Below are 14,320 nucleotides of genomic sequence, written 5' to 3'. Positions count from 1 at the left end.
TGAAGTGGGATTCCAGGCTTGGTATGTTGAGAGCAGATCTGCTGCTCGTCCTTGCCTTTACCCTGTTCTGCCTCGGTAATCTTCATATCAGTAAACCGTGCCGTTGGAATAAATGGTACCAAAGTTGCTCAAAGCAGAAACCAGGCATACCTGGCTGCTGTTTTTCTTGCTTATCCCTTATCATGAAGTTCTCAGTTTCACCTGAAAATGTACCCTAAGTCTTTCATTTTCCCACTTTTCTATTTCCTGTTTATGCTTTTGTCCAAGCCATGATCTCTCCCTGGCCTATTGTAAGACGTTCAGAACAGGTCCCCTTCTCCATTTTCTACATTCTTGTGAGTGACCTTTTGAAAATCTGAATCACATTCATATCATTACCACTCTTAAAATCATTCAGTGGTTTCCTTTTACAATCAGAATACTCTGCGCTGGGGTCCACAAGACTCTGCACAGGGCAGAGTCTCTGACTGCCTCTCGGACCACACTGTTCAGCCACCATCTCCTTTTGGTTCATTAAACATGTCAAACTCACTCCTGCCCCAGGACTTTGGCACTCACTGATTTTTCCATCTGAACTGTACTTCTGCCAGATTTTTGTGAGGCTAGCTTTTCATCAGTTGCATTTCAGCTCAAATATTACTTCCTCCAAAAGGCCTCTCATAATGCCTGTCTAAAATTTGTCTGCTCCCTGCCTCCACTCTGGAATAAGCAGATTTACTTCATTTCGGGGTTGTACTCACTGTATATAATAAATCAGTTACACATCTAGAGCATAACAAACTTGAAATTGTATGTAAAGCATGTGTATATGTGTGTGTTCCATACCTTTAATTGGATTCTGAAGGGGTCTATATGTAAGGCGTGTGTGTGACCATACCTTTAATTGGATTCTGAAGGGATCTGTAATTTAAAACAACCAATGAAAGAGTAAGAGAGGCATGAGAACCATCTTAAAAGAGAAAATGGTCATCTGTATGTGAACAGAAGAAAGAACTGATTCAGTGTAGTTTTGATTCATTTTCATTTTATGGTGCCAAGAATTAGGGTAGCTGTTTGTGTTTCCTGGTGATTTGGAGATATTAAAGCTGTTGACCAGCACTGTAAATGCCATGAAGTTTTGTTTTCATTTTGGGGTGCTGTGCTGTGCATCCTTGTGGAATCTCAGTTTCCCAACCAGGAATTGAACCTGGGCCATGGCAGTGAATGCCTGGAATCCTAACCACTAGGCCACCAGGGAATTCCTGCCATGCAGGTTTTTAAAAAAATTAATTAATTTATTTTAATTGGAGGCTAATTACTTTACAATATTGTGGTGGTTTTTGCCATACATTGACGTGAATCAGCTGTGGGTGTACATGTGTCCCCTGATCCTGAACCCCGCTTCCTTCTCCCTCCCCACCCCATCCCTCTGGGATGTCCCGAAGCACTGGCTTCGAGTGCCCTGCTTCATGCATTGAACTTGCATTGCCCAGCTGTTTTACATATGGTCATTTACATGTTTCAGTGCTGTTCTCAAGTCATCCTACCCTTGCCCTCTCTGACCGCCATGTGGGTTTAAAAGATGGCTTTAATATGTCACAGTGCAGCTGAAGCCTTGGAGTCAAGGGAAGGTTAGCAGGAACACAGGTCTTTATCTTACTGACACATTCTGGCAGCTTCAGAATATCATACTTTCGTGCCAGTCCCTGATAAAAGTAGTTCATGAACTCTCAGATATAAGTCTTCAAGATATGTGGCAGGAGGACCCAGACATTTTGGGCTCAAACCACTTTGCATTCTTGAAAATTGAGCCCTGCTAAGAGCTTTTGTTTATGGGTGTGTGTTTTTCCCATGTAAAACTTAGACATTTAAACAATACTAATTCACTTAAAAATAATGAGGATAAACACGTTGCATAGTAATATTAAAGAACACTTTTTAAGGGAAAATAACTTTGGCAAACCAAAGGAAAAATGGCAGGGTGGCACTGTTTTTACGTTTTTGCAAATTTCTTTGTTTTGCTGAGTAGCTGCCACTAAGTTGCCTCAGTCGAGTCCAACTCTTTGCGACCCCATAGACAGCAGCCTATCAGGCTCTGCTGTCCCTGGGATTCTTCAGGCAAGAACACGGGAGTGGGCTGCCAATTCCTTCTCCAATGCATGAAAGTGAAGTCACTCAGTTGTGTCCGACTCTTTGTGACCCCATGGAGTGTAGCCTACCAGGCTCCTGTCCATGGGATTTTCCAGGCAAGAGTCCTGGAGTGGGTTGCCATTTCCTTCTCCTTTGCTGAGTAGAAGTCAGGTTAAATATACTGAAGGGGCTCCTGTGGGAGGAGTCCTCTGCCTGCAGACAAGAGGGTCACAGGAAAAGGGGTGTGGTGTTTGGAGAAGATGTGGCTGCTATGGCTATTATTTTACCCCTTCCTGCTGCAGCCCATCTGGTGAAGCTAAAGAAGGTGTGGAAGGCTTTTTTATTCATTTTTTCAGCTGTGCTGTACAGCTTGCAGAATCTCAGTTCCCCAACCAGGGACTGAACCTGCGCTCTGGCAGTGAATGCCTGGAATCCTAACTGCTTGGCCACCAGGGAACTCCCACCATGCAGTGTAGAGGGTTCTTGTTTCGGGATTCACAGATAGGTTTCAGGGGGGAATTGTAAACAAAAGCTTGTGCACATCTTCATCGGAGTCATAAATGGTGTTGTTGTGTTGGGTTGTGTTGTGTTTAGTTGCTCAGTCTTTGTGACCCCATGGACTGTAGCCTGCTAGGCCCCTCCATCCATGGGGATTCTTCAGGCAAGAATACTGAAGTGGGTTGCCATACCCTCCTCCAGGGCATCTTCCCAATCCAGGGATCAAACCAAGGTTTCTCGCATTATGGGCGGGTTCTTTACCGTCTGAGCCACCAAGAAATTTAATAAAAGCCTTTCTAATTATGAGATTATAACTCTTGGACAGATAATCTGAGGTTGTTTAACTGAATCTACAGATTAAAAGTACCTGAAAAAACCAAAATCTTTTCTCAAAAACTACTTTAAAAGCCTTTAGACACTTGTACACAAATAAAAGAAAAAATACCTTTACCTTTGTCTTTGCAGTAATTTTGGGAATTTCTATGAAGCACAGTGTTAGGTTTAGAACAGGCAGGGTTCATATGCATGGCTTATACGCATTGGGGACTAATTTTTTTTTTTTAATCTCCCACTGTACTCTCTTTTGGAGAAGGCAATGGCAACCCACTCCAGTACTCTTGCCTGGCAAATCCCATAGACGGAGGAGCCTGGTAGGCTGCAGTCCATGGGCTTGCTAGGAGTCGGACACGACTGAGTGACTTCACTTTCACTTTTCACTTTAATGCACTGAAGAAGGAAATGGCAACCCACTCCAGTGTTCTCGTCTGGAGAATCCCAGGGACAGCAGAGCCTGGTGGGCTGCCATCTGTGGGGCCGCACAGAGTCGGACATGACTGAGGCGACTTAGCAGCAGCAGCAGCAGTACTCTCTTTAGAAGCTATAGATTATCTACAGGGAAAAGTTATGCAGACTTTTGTCTGGCCTGGTATAGTCTCTTCGTAGCAGTTACATAAGCAACTTTAGATGTGGATTGCATGATGTCTGTATTAGTGTCATATACTCTTTCAAAAACACTATTTTAACTAATATTTTATGATTGCCCAATGTTTATTAGAACAGCCTCTGCTTCATTTACTTCTGTTCATACTGTTTATTTTTTTGAATTTAGATCCTGCTGAATGTATGTTGATATCTATATATTTTTTTATCCTTTTTAAGTTATTGTGTAAGTGACTGCATTGGAAGCGAATGTCCAGTGTGTTATACCCCAGCCTGGATACAAGATGTGAAGATAAACAGACAGCTGGACAGCATGATCCAGCTCTGTAGTAAGCTTCGGAATTTGCTGCACGACACTGATCTTTCAGGTAAGAAGGAAGTATCACTGTCTCTCTTAAACAACTGAGGTTCATATTGATTTTATAAATATATAAAATATGAATGACTTATTTCAGATTTGAAGGTTTATAGTGTTATGAATCAAGAGGTGATAGCTACCTTAGAGGTAATTAAGTCTGACTACCTTATTTTATAGATGAGAAGCCAGAGTCCAGAGAAGTTACATGATCTTGCCTGAAGTCTCCCATAGTTAGTACCAGGAGCAGGAGAAATAAAGCCTGTTTCTTTTGATTCTCAGTTCAGAGATTTTTCCTCACCTATACTACCCGCTTTTTCAGTTCAGTTCAGTCACTTAGTTGTGTCTGAGTCTTTGCTACCCCATGGACTGTAGCACGCCAGGCTTCCCTGTCCATCGCCAACTCCTGGAGTTTTCTCAGACTCATGTCCATGGAGTCAGTGATGCCATCCAACCATCTCATCCTCTGTTGTCCCCTTCTCTTTCTGCCCGCTTTTTACTGTTAAATAATTTCTGTATAATATATATGGAGTAGTGATTTCTGTCCCTGGTAATAATGATTTTGTCCTTAAAACTCACTTAAATATCATTTCACTAGACAGAATGCAACCTTCTGTGTATCATTTTCCTACAGATTTATTAGATGTGCATATTTTGAAAGAGCAAAACCTAATATTCATTTTCTTTTATATTTAAACAGAGGTTAATGTTTTTCAAAATTGTTCTTAGGCTCTGTGTGTTAACTATGTATCTTCCCATTTTGCTTTCTGCCGAGAGCTAATCAGCTGTGGAAAGAAAGTAAAGCATTTTAAATCTTCATAATCAGATATTGGAATTGGTTTTTTTATTGACCAGGTAATACCATGTTAGCTTGTGTTTATGGGAGAACCTTTTCTTGACTGGTAGGATGCTATGAATGATTGATTAGGCTCATATAAAATGGTAGAATTTCTATTTTTTAATATTTATGATCTTATTTTCCAACATGATAACGTTGTTGTCAACTATTAAAGGCGAAGTTGTTTGAGCAAAATAAAGAAATAAGACAACTACTTTGAGTCTTACTGACCAGGTCCATATTTTTGAGAAGACTTTGAACCATAGTTTACCAAAGAAAAGTTTTCTTTATCTAGTTTGCTGATTATTGTATTAGATTCTATTCTTTCATGATAAAATGTGCTATGGTGATAAAGTTTTTCTTATTTTCAGATATAATTTTATATGCACATATTTTTAAAAGTACTTACCTTTAAAAAATAGCATAACCCTATTTAAAGGCACAATGAGGAAAAGTTTTATTAGTTCATCTGTGTTCTTTTCCTTCTTTATCAGAGGCAGTGCTGATAGTGTTTTACTTTATATTTAGAAAAGATGGGTGTATGATCTGCTCCCTCCCCATCCCCATACCGTTGATTAGTCAGGAATTCTTAATCAAGAGTCCACACATCTTTAGCAGTGTTGAGGGTGGGGATTAGTGATTCTCTTAAGTGTATGATATGAAAAATGTCATGTCTCTGTGAAAGTAGCTTGCATCAGGTTCTTAAAGATGTGTGGCCTTTTAGGAATGTCGGCCAGGCCTTGAGATTTGGGTGCTATTTTGTTTGTAGCTGTCATAATATTCTGATCTGATTCTTCTTCAGCTTCTATATCGTCAGATATTAGCTTGCTAGGACTGCTGTAAAAAAGTCCCACAGACTGGATGGGTTAACAATAGAATTTATTGTCTCATAGTTCTGAAGGCTAGAAATCAAGGGGTAGGTAAGTTTGGTTACTTTGAGGTCTGTGAGGAAAAGATGAGTGCCAGGCTTCTCGCTTTGATTTGTAGAAGGTGGTTTTGTGGTGTTCTCCATATACGCATGTTTGTGTCAAATTTCCCTTTTTTGTTTGATCAGGGTTCATATTACATTAGAGCCCCATCTTCCTCATCTTAACTAATTATATGTGCAAATGACCTGGTTTCCAAATAAGGTCATGTTCTAAGGTAATGGTATTAGGACTTCAAAATGAGAATTTTGGGAGAGACACAGGTTAGCCCAAAAGAAGCACTGACAACTCTGATGATACTAACGAGGGAGCAGAATAACCTTCAGTGGGTTGCTTGTAGTCACTTCTGGCTCACTGAGGTCTGTGTGCCATGTGATGCCAAGAGGAATCAGGGGGCTCCTCAAGAAATTTTACTATTAGTTAGTGATGTTTGAGTTATCAGTATGTTTTTCACATTTCATGGACCTTGGAATATTAAATGCCTTGATATTTCATCATTAAAAAAGAGATGCAGGAAAATTGCTGAGTAGAGAACAAGTTTTCGTGTGGAGCCTGAGGCCTTCTGGAATTCTGTCTTTCTCGTCTAAGAGCAGAGGTGGAGCGTGGGGAGTGAATTACAGTGATTCACTTTCCAAAGGCCACTTTGTGTTTATTTTCCTTTTTATAATGAATGATGACTACATTAGTCATTATCAGACTTGAGCTGTGCTGGCTTTAACATTTTACTTACTTTAAAATGAATTGAAATTTCACTGTTTACCTAACCTATATCACAATTTTAGGATTTTAATTCTATAGGTGAGGAAACTGAGGGCCTAGGTTATGCAGGATGATAATATTGTCAGTGTCTCGCCTATTGTTTTATCATTTAGCACAATACTTTTGTTAGAAGTGTGGGTAGTTCATTGAATTGTGTTAGAAAAAAATTGGCAGTGTTAAGACTAATTCATATCCTAAAGACTAAACTTAATTAAAACAATATTAAAACAAATTCTTACATTTTGGTTTCAGTAATCCATTTTATAATGGTAAACATCTCTTTTGCTATATTTAGAGAAGATGAAATGTATCTAGAATATAAATATATTGAAGTATAAATTTCTATCTGGATGTGTTATTTCCATGGTGCAAAGTATTTTCTACTTCTTGTAAGTTGCATCATTATCACCTTTTCCTCTCAAGGTTTAGCCACCCAAAACAGATTTAGTCTTGAAGGGAATTGAGGTGGTTTCTTTTGGTATATCCCTTTGTGTCTTTATAGTTTATTCCATATATTTTTTATCTAGCAAGTACTTCTAAAGCCAAAATATTATAAGGCAAACTAGATGACTATGTAAAGGGAGCTAATAGTTGGTGACAAATAATGGTTCATCCTCTTTGTAATGAGGAACTTGGAAAATAATATCATTATAAGATAAAAGTATTAGATTAAGTGATTCCTGAGTTCTAGCTCCAAAATCATATGGTTCTATTAAATGGTAATCTGTTGAATATGATTAATTAAGTGGAATGGTTGGACATAGCCACATTTTCTCTAATTTTTAAAAACCTGTAATTCATAATTTATCTTCCGAATGAACCTGGTTACTTTCATTTACTATAAAATATATAATTACTGTAATTAAAATGGGTAATTAGGAAGAACTTGTCAAATCATGGACATGGTATATGGCATACTGGAGACAAAGAAGCCTAATTTATAGTAATCCTTTCTAAAATGAGCTTTTAAATACTTGAACAGATTTTTCTTGGTTCAGTGTTCTTTAAAGAGAAGGGATTGTCATAAATTTTTCTGACAACCATTTATGGGTAATTTTACCTTATTCTTTAAAACATAATCTGCTTTCTAAGAGTGGCATTAAACTTTTAAGTTTTTATTTTCTCTTGCCCCCCATCTTGTTAAATCAGACATTGCAGGTGCTGGTCAGGTTTTGTGAAGCATATGTTGGTATTGGTGACATTTAAAAAAAAAAAAACAGCAACACTTTGATTATGCTTTCATGGGTCTCAATTTTCCTTTCTGTTAGGAAAGGTTTTGGGAGAGATACTGGTCTTTCTGTAGCGCATTGCATAGTGTTTCATATATGCTATGACTTTTTTATAATAGATGAAGATGAGCATTTGAATAGCTGTGTCACTGCTGCTTTGTTTTAAATAGAGCTGAATACTTCTTAACTTACAAAATAATCATTCTTTAGTGAAGGCGTTAATGTTGCACAGATGGTAGCAAAGTACTTTCCTTTGATTTTTAATAAGGGGCTAGTTTGTCAAAGAGATTTCTCAACTTCTGTTGTGAAACCTATAATAGAGAATAATTTGAAAGGCATACAATGTACATCATTATAATCCTTTGATGTAGATTAATGATAGCTAAATCGCATTTGTTAATTGCTTCCCTTTTCTATAGTTTATTATTAAATTTTAACAAAACTCTTGGCTAAGCAGCTCCTTAGCAGCATGTACATCTCCGTTCCTCGGTGTTTTGTGGAGTACTCAGAAATACTTAAATTCAGAGAATAGAATTCTTTTATATGTCATTAAGAAATTTGCTATGTAGAGGAAGAACCAATATTTTTCTTCATGAAATGAATATGATAATTCATGCTTAACGGCATTCACCCATAAAGCCTGTTGTAGCTGTTGATAGTTTGATTTATGTTCCAACAGCAGTGGTGTTTTCTCTTTTTACACTCTTAACTTAGTTATGCTGTGTAGCTTAGTTATGCTGTGTAAAATCCAAAACTTAAAATCGTGTTTGCTATAGTCATTCTTGCTTAGTTAGGACGAGATGCATAATCAAAATCATCCTGAGTAAATTTATTGCTGGATGATTAGTGAGATTAGTAAGATTATTGTGTACATGTAAATTGCATGAGTATATGCTATCTTCATTTACTCCATTATTTGTGTTCCGCATTTTAAAGTCTGTTGTTGATTATGTTGTTACTGAAGAAAACATGTGCTCTTCAGTTTGAAGTTCTGTTGTCTTTTTAGGTTTAGATTTTTTTTTAGTTAATTATGTTATTACTACCTGCAAGTCTTAATTTTCTTTTAAAATGCCTAATTCTACATTTTGTAAGTTTTATAACTGTTAAGGACTTCAGAACTCAATGTTTTTAATTGAAAATGTCATCACCTGTGTTTAATATTAAATTAAAAAATCAAGTATGAGTTTTTACAGACTAGCAAAGGATTAACCTTTAAGTCTTTGTAATTCCGAGTCTTTCTTAAAAAGTAATCCTGATAACATTTTGACCTTTTCTCTCGTCTCCAGATTATGTTAGAAAGGACTTAGTTTTGAAATCTATTTGTCACTGCAGAGAAAAGTGACATTTAGATGTTGAATTTAGATGTAAAGTCTGTGTGAATGGATCTTCATTTGGATTGCCTTTATTTCCAAGTTCCTGTCTTAATTTCACTTTTCTGAGCATCAGTTCAGTTCGGATGGAAAAAGGGTATTAGAGGGTCTGCTTTCACTCTGATACCCTCTTCTCCTTCCAGCTGGTTTATTGTTAACTGGCTTTTCAGTGCAGTGGCTTCCTTTTCCATTCCCAGGAGGAAGGAATAGCTTCTTTGGAGTGAGTGGGGGTTTCACGGAATTTTTTTGCTTGACAGGGATCATATCTCTGAAATTTCTCCAGAGATAAATACAAGTTGATTTTTAAAATCCAGTGTTTCATTTTTCTTAATCTGTCTAAAGTGCTGTTTTTTACTTGGCAGATCTATTTATAAAGATAGGAATTTTGTACTTCAGAAACATGAGGTGAAAGAATACACCAAAGGGGTTTTGAACTTTAGGGAAGATCTGAGAGTTTATTAATCCTCTCATGTATTAAAATAATTTTAAACTGTTCTTTGTGAATAAAGAGTATCTAAAAGGAATTCAAAAATAACATTTCATAACTTCATTTTCTCTTGCTAATATTTTAAGACATGAGAAATGTTGAAATGTATTCCCAGAAACAATAGAAAAATGAAATTAAAATTACTGTGTATCTCTTTAAGTATGAAAGCTTTGTAGGAATAATGCACTTGACAGTTTCACTGTGGTAACATCCATACACGCTTACTTCCTACTCAGTGGCTGTTACGGTCCTCAGGAGTAAGATGCATAGGTAGGTTTTCTTCTCAAAGCAACTTAGTGTTAGAACTTCATTAAAATTTTTCTCTAGATTCCATAATGTAAGAAAGATTTTATATAGAACTCTTGGAAAAGAGTCTGCCTGGCAATGCAGGGGACACGGATTCCATCCCTGGCTCGGAAGGTGCCCTGGAGGAGGAAATGACAACCTACTCCAGTATTCTTCCCTGGAGAATCCCGTGGATAGGGGAGCCTGGCGTGCTACAGTCCATCGTGTTGCAAAGAGCCAGACACAACTGGGCACTCGTGAGTGCTCCAGCTTGAATGAAGAGTGACACCTTTCAAGAGAAAAACATTAGTCAAATGACTTCCTTAATTCTTTTTTAAAACAGGACAAATAAAACCTATTCTACTGTCCTAGTTAGTTATGGGAGACTCAGTCCATGTTAATTCGGGGAGTAAGCATTAGGAAATGTGAAGTTACTTGTTGGTCATTGTCAGTCCGGTCAGGTGGTCCTGGTGATTGTGGTTTTTTCCCAGTTTCTCTGCTTTTCTGGTGTTCTTCTTCATAACTGAAGTGGCTTCTTGATAATCAATTGTGTGTGAAGAGAAGAGTATTGGATTGGGAGCTGGGAGACTTCCTGTTCTTTCTTTTTAACTTTGAATTCCTTATATTTAAAATGAGAGAATTGGACAGTTCCTCAACTTTCCTCTGGCTCTTAAATTGAATTCTAACCTCCCTTGAATAAATACCAGTCAAGATTTAAGAGAGCATGAAAGTGAAAGTGAAGTCACTCAGTCGTGTCCGACTCTTTGCGACCCATGGACTGTAGTTGGCTAGGCTCCTCAGTCCGTGGGATTTTCTAGGCAAGAATACTGGACAGGGTTGCCATTTCCTTCTCTGGGGATCTTCCTGACTCAGGGATTAAACCTGGGTCTCCTGCATTACAGGCAGACTCTTTACCATCTGAGCCATCAGGGAATTTAAGAGAACATTCCAAATAATTTATTCATCAATTCATCAGTGTTTTCTGAGCACTGTTTATGTGCTCACCACTGTGCTGGGCTGACTGGATTGGTTTTACCTGTCCATATGGAGTGAGAAAAGAGAATGTTAAGGGAATATTTTTGAATAATGGTTGACTCATTGGAAAAGATCCTGATGCTGGGAGGGATTGGGGGCCGGAGGAGAAAGGGATGACAGAGGATGAGATGGCTGGATGGCATCACCGGCTCGATGGACAGAAGTTTGGGTGGACTCCGGGAGTTGGTGATGGACAGGGAGGCCTGGCGTGCTGCGATTCATGGGGTCGTAAAGGGTCGGACACGACTGAGTGACTGAACTGAACTGAACTGAACTGAATGGGCTTAAGGGCAAAAACAGAACAAGAGAGCTTGAAGAGGGACCACTGCCAGAATCAGAAAGTGAAATTCTGTACAGTTATTCTCTATTTCTGGAGCCTCTGTTAATAGGCAAGATTGGTAGGTCTGAAAGAATAAAATACACATAAAGATTATATTATAAGTTGTGTAAAGAAAAGCTTTCTTCCCCTTATGTGTCCTCTGCTCACCCGACTGGGCTTCCCTCACAGCTCAGTCAGTAAAGAATCTGCCTGCAGTGTAGGAAACCCAGGTTCGGTTCCTGGGTTGGGAAGATCCCCTGGAGAAGGAAGTGGCAATCCGCTCCAGTGTTCTTGCCTGGGAAATCCCAAGGACAGAGGAGCCTGGTGGGCTACAGGTTGCAAGAGTCGGACACGACTTAGCGACTAAACCACCACCACCACCACTCACCCTACTATTACATACAGTACTGTTTCTCTTCTGACACCAGATGTGTGGGTTTCCACATGTCAAGCCATTATGTGACATCAGCTGGGTGTCAAGTTTACCCAATTCTGACGCTGTCTACCTGGAGATAGTGTCAAATCTTACAGGTTAGGAGTCCGTAAGACCACCCCCACTTCCTCCTAGGTGCCACCCTCAGGTCCAGTTTCTGCTTCTGAACCCACTGGCTATAAATTGTAGGCTCCTGTCAACACCTCGAATTTAAATGATTTGCTAGAGTGTCTCACAGAATCCAGGCATACATGTTACTTATCAGATTCTTGGTTTATTATAATAGGATATACCACAGGAACAGCCAGGCAAGAGGAGGTCCATAGGGCTAAGTATGTTGAAGGGGCAAAGGGCTTCCATGTCCCTTCTGGGTGTGCAGCTTCCCCAGCACCTACACACGTGCATCAGCCCGGAAACTCACCATCTGTGTTTTGGAGGGTTTTTTTTTTAATGGAGACTTCTTTATATAGGGGTGTGTGTGTGTGTGTGTGTGTCTCTCAGTCGTGTCTGTGTGTGTGTGTGTGTTAGTCGCTCAGTCGTGTCTGACTTTGTGACACCATGGACTGTAGCCCACCAGGCTCCTCTGTCCCTGGGATTCTCTGCGTAAGAATACTGGAGTGAGTTGCTATTTCCTTCTCCAGAGGATCTTCACAAGACAGGAATTGAACCTGTGTGGATCACAATAAACTGGAAAATTCTGAAAGAGATGGGAATACCAGACAACCTGACGTGCCTCTTGAGAAACCTATATGCAGGTCAGGAAGCAACAGTTAGAACTGGACATGGAAAAATAGACTGGTTCCAAATAGGAAAAGGAGTATGTCAAGGCTGTATATTGTCATCCTGCTTATTTAACTTCTGTGCAGAGTACATCATGAGAAATGCTGGGCTGGAAGAAGCACAAGCTGGAATCAAGACTGCCGGGAGAAATATCAATCACCTCAGATATGCAGATGACACCACCCTTATTGACACCACCCTTATGGCAGAAAGCCAAGAAGAACTAAGGAGCTTCTTGATGAAAGTGACAGAGGAGAGTGAAAAAGTTGGCTTAAAGCTCAACATTCAGAAAACAAAGATCATGGCATCCGGTCCTGTCACTTCATGGCAAACAGATGGGGAAACAGTGGAAACAGTGGTTGACTTTATTTTCTTAGGCTCCAAGATCACTGCAGATGGTGATTGCAGCCATGAAATTAAAAGACACTTACTCCTAGGAAGGAAAGTTATGACCAACCTAGATAGCATATTCAAAAGCAGAGACATTACTTTGCCAAAAAAGGTCCGTCTAGTCAAGGCTATGGTTTTTCCAGTGGTCATGTATGGATGTGAGAATTAGACTGTGAAGAAAGCTGAGCACCAAAGAATTGATGCTTTTGAACTGTGGTGTTGGAGAAGACTCTTGAGAGTCCCTTGGACTGCAAGGAAATCCAATCAGTCCATTCTGAAGGAGACCAGCCTGGGTGTTCATTGGAAGGACTGATGCTGAGGCTGAAACTCCAGTCCTTTGGCCACCTCATGAGAAGAGTTGACTCATTGGAAAAGAGTCTGATGCTGGGAGGGATTGGGGACAGGAGGAAAAGGGGACGACAGAGGATGAGATGGCTGGAATGCGATTCATGGGGTTGCAAAGAGTCCGACGTGACTGAGCGACTGAACTGAACTAAACTCCTGCATTGCAGGCAGATTCTTTGGTCTTAGCCACCAGGGAAGCCTGATCAAAGTTTTGATTGATTAAATCATTGGCCTTCGGTGATGGGCTCAACCTCTGTCCCTCTCTTCCTGGAGGTCAGGGGGTGGGATTGAAAGTTATAACCCTCTAATCCAGGTCGGTTCTCTTGGCAACCAGCCTCCAACATTAGGGACTTTCTGATATCTTATTAACATAAACTCAGGTGTGGTTGAACCAGGGCTTGTTATGAATAATAAAAGACACCAATTTTATCTTTTTACTGGAGCTGTTTCGGTAACTAGGAACACAATTAAATGTAACAAAAGAAGCCCCTGTGGTTCATGTAGGAAATTTCAAGGGTTTTAGGAACTCTGTGCCTGGTTCATTGGGCTTCCCTGGTGGCTCAGTAGTAAATAATCTGCCTGCCAATGCAGGAGACACAGGTTCAGTTCATGGGTTTGGAAGATCCCCTGGAGAAGGAAATGGAAACACCCTCCAGTATTCTTGCCTGGGAAATCCCATGGACAGAGGAGCCTGGCGGGCTGTAGTCCATGATGTCGCAAAAGAGCTGGACACAATTTAGTGACTAAACAGCAACAACAATGGTGGACAAAGACCAAATGTATATTTCTTATAAATCACAGTATTACATATAGCATGTATTTAGTGAAAAGTTTTAATTTTTACATAGTGAGAACTTAGGAATTCAAGTGCCAGCTCAGTCACCAATTAGGTATATAACTTGTATTATACAAGTTTTATTTTCTTTTTGTTTAATTTACATAAGAAATATAAGAGAACATTCTATTAGCAACTGAGTAAGCAGTATGAAAGTGTGTAGAGTAACATGTGAAAGTCCCCCTCTACCCTTTATTCCCAACCAAAAAACACAAAATCTTTTTCAGAGGTACTGTTTTTAGTTAACCTTCCTAATCTTTCTTTGCATGAAATGTTCCCTTGGTATCTCTGATTTTCTTGAAGAGATCTCTAGGCTTTCCCATTCTGTTCTTTTCCTCTATTTCTTTGCATTGATGACTGAAGAAGGCTTTCTTATCTCTTCTTGCTA

General features: G+C 39.4%; 1 protein-coding gene across 3 annotated transcripts in view; it reads left to right on the top strand.

Moving 5' to 3' along the window:
* The window catches only part of BARD1 (BRCA1 associated RING domain 1), an 88,994-nt gene that overhangs the window by 15,922 nt on the left and 58,752 nt on the right, over positions 1 to 14,320 (top strand). For all 3 annotated transcript variants that reach the window (XR_011254674.1, XM_069578279.1, XM_069578280.1), the window contains exon 3: positions 3,766 to 3,914. Coding sequence is in view for 2 of the 3 variants with exons in the window: in XM_069578279.1 (XP_069434380.1) it covers positions 3,766 to 3,914 (149 nt within the window). In the remaining variant the exon portion in view is untranslated. The remainder of the gene's footprint in view (positions 1 to 3,765; positions 3,915 to 14,320) is intronic.

Source organism: Ovis canadensis, chromosome 2 (genome assembly GCF_042477335.2).
Source record: "Ovis canadensis isolate MfBH-ARS-UI-01 breed Bighorn chromosome 2, ARS-UI_OviCan_v2, whole genome shotgun sequence".
Lineage (NCBI taxonomy): Eukaryota > Metazoa > Chordata > Mammalia > Artiodactyla > Bovidae > Ovis > Ovis canadensis.
This window is presented reverse-complemented; position numbering and strand designations above follow the sequence as displayed.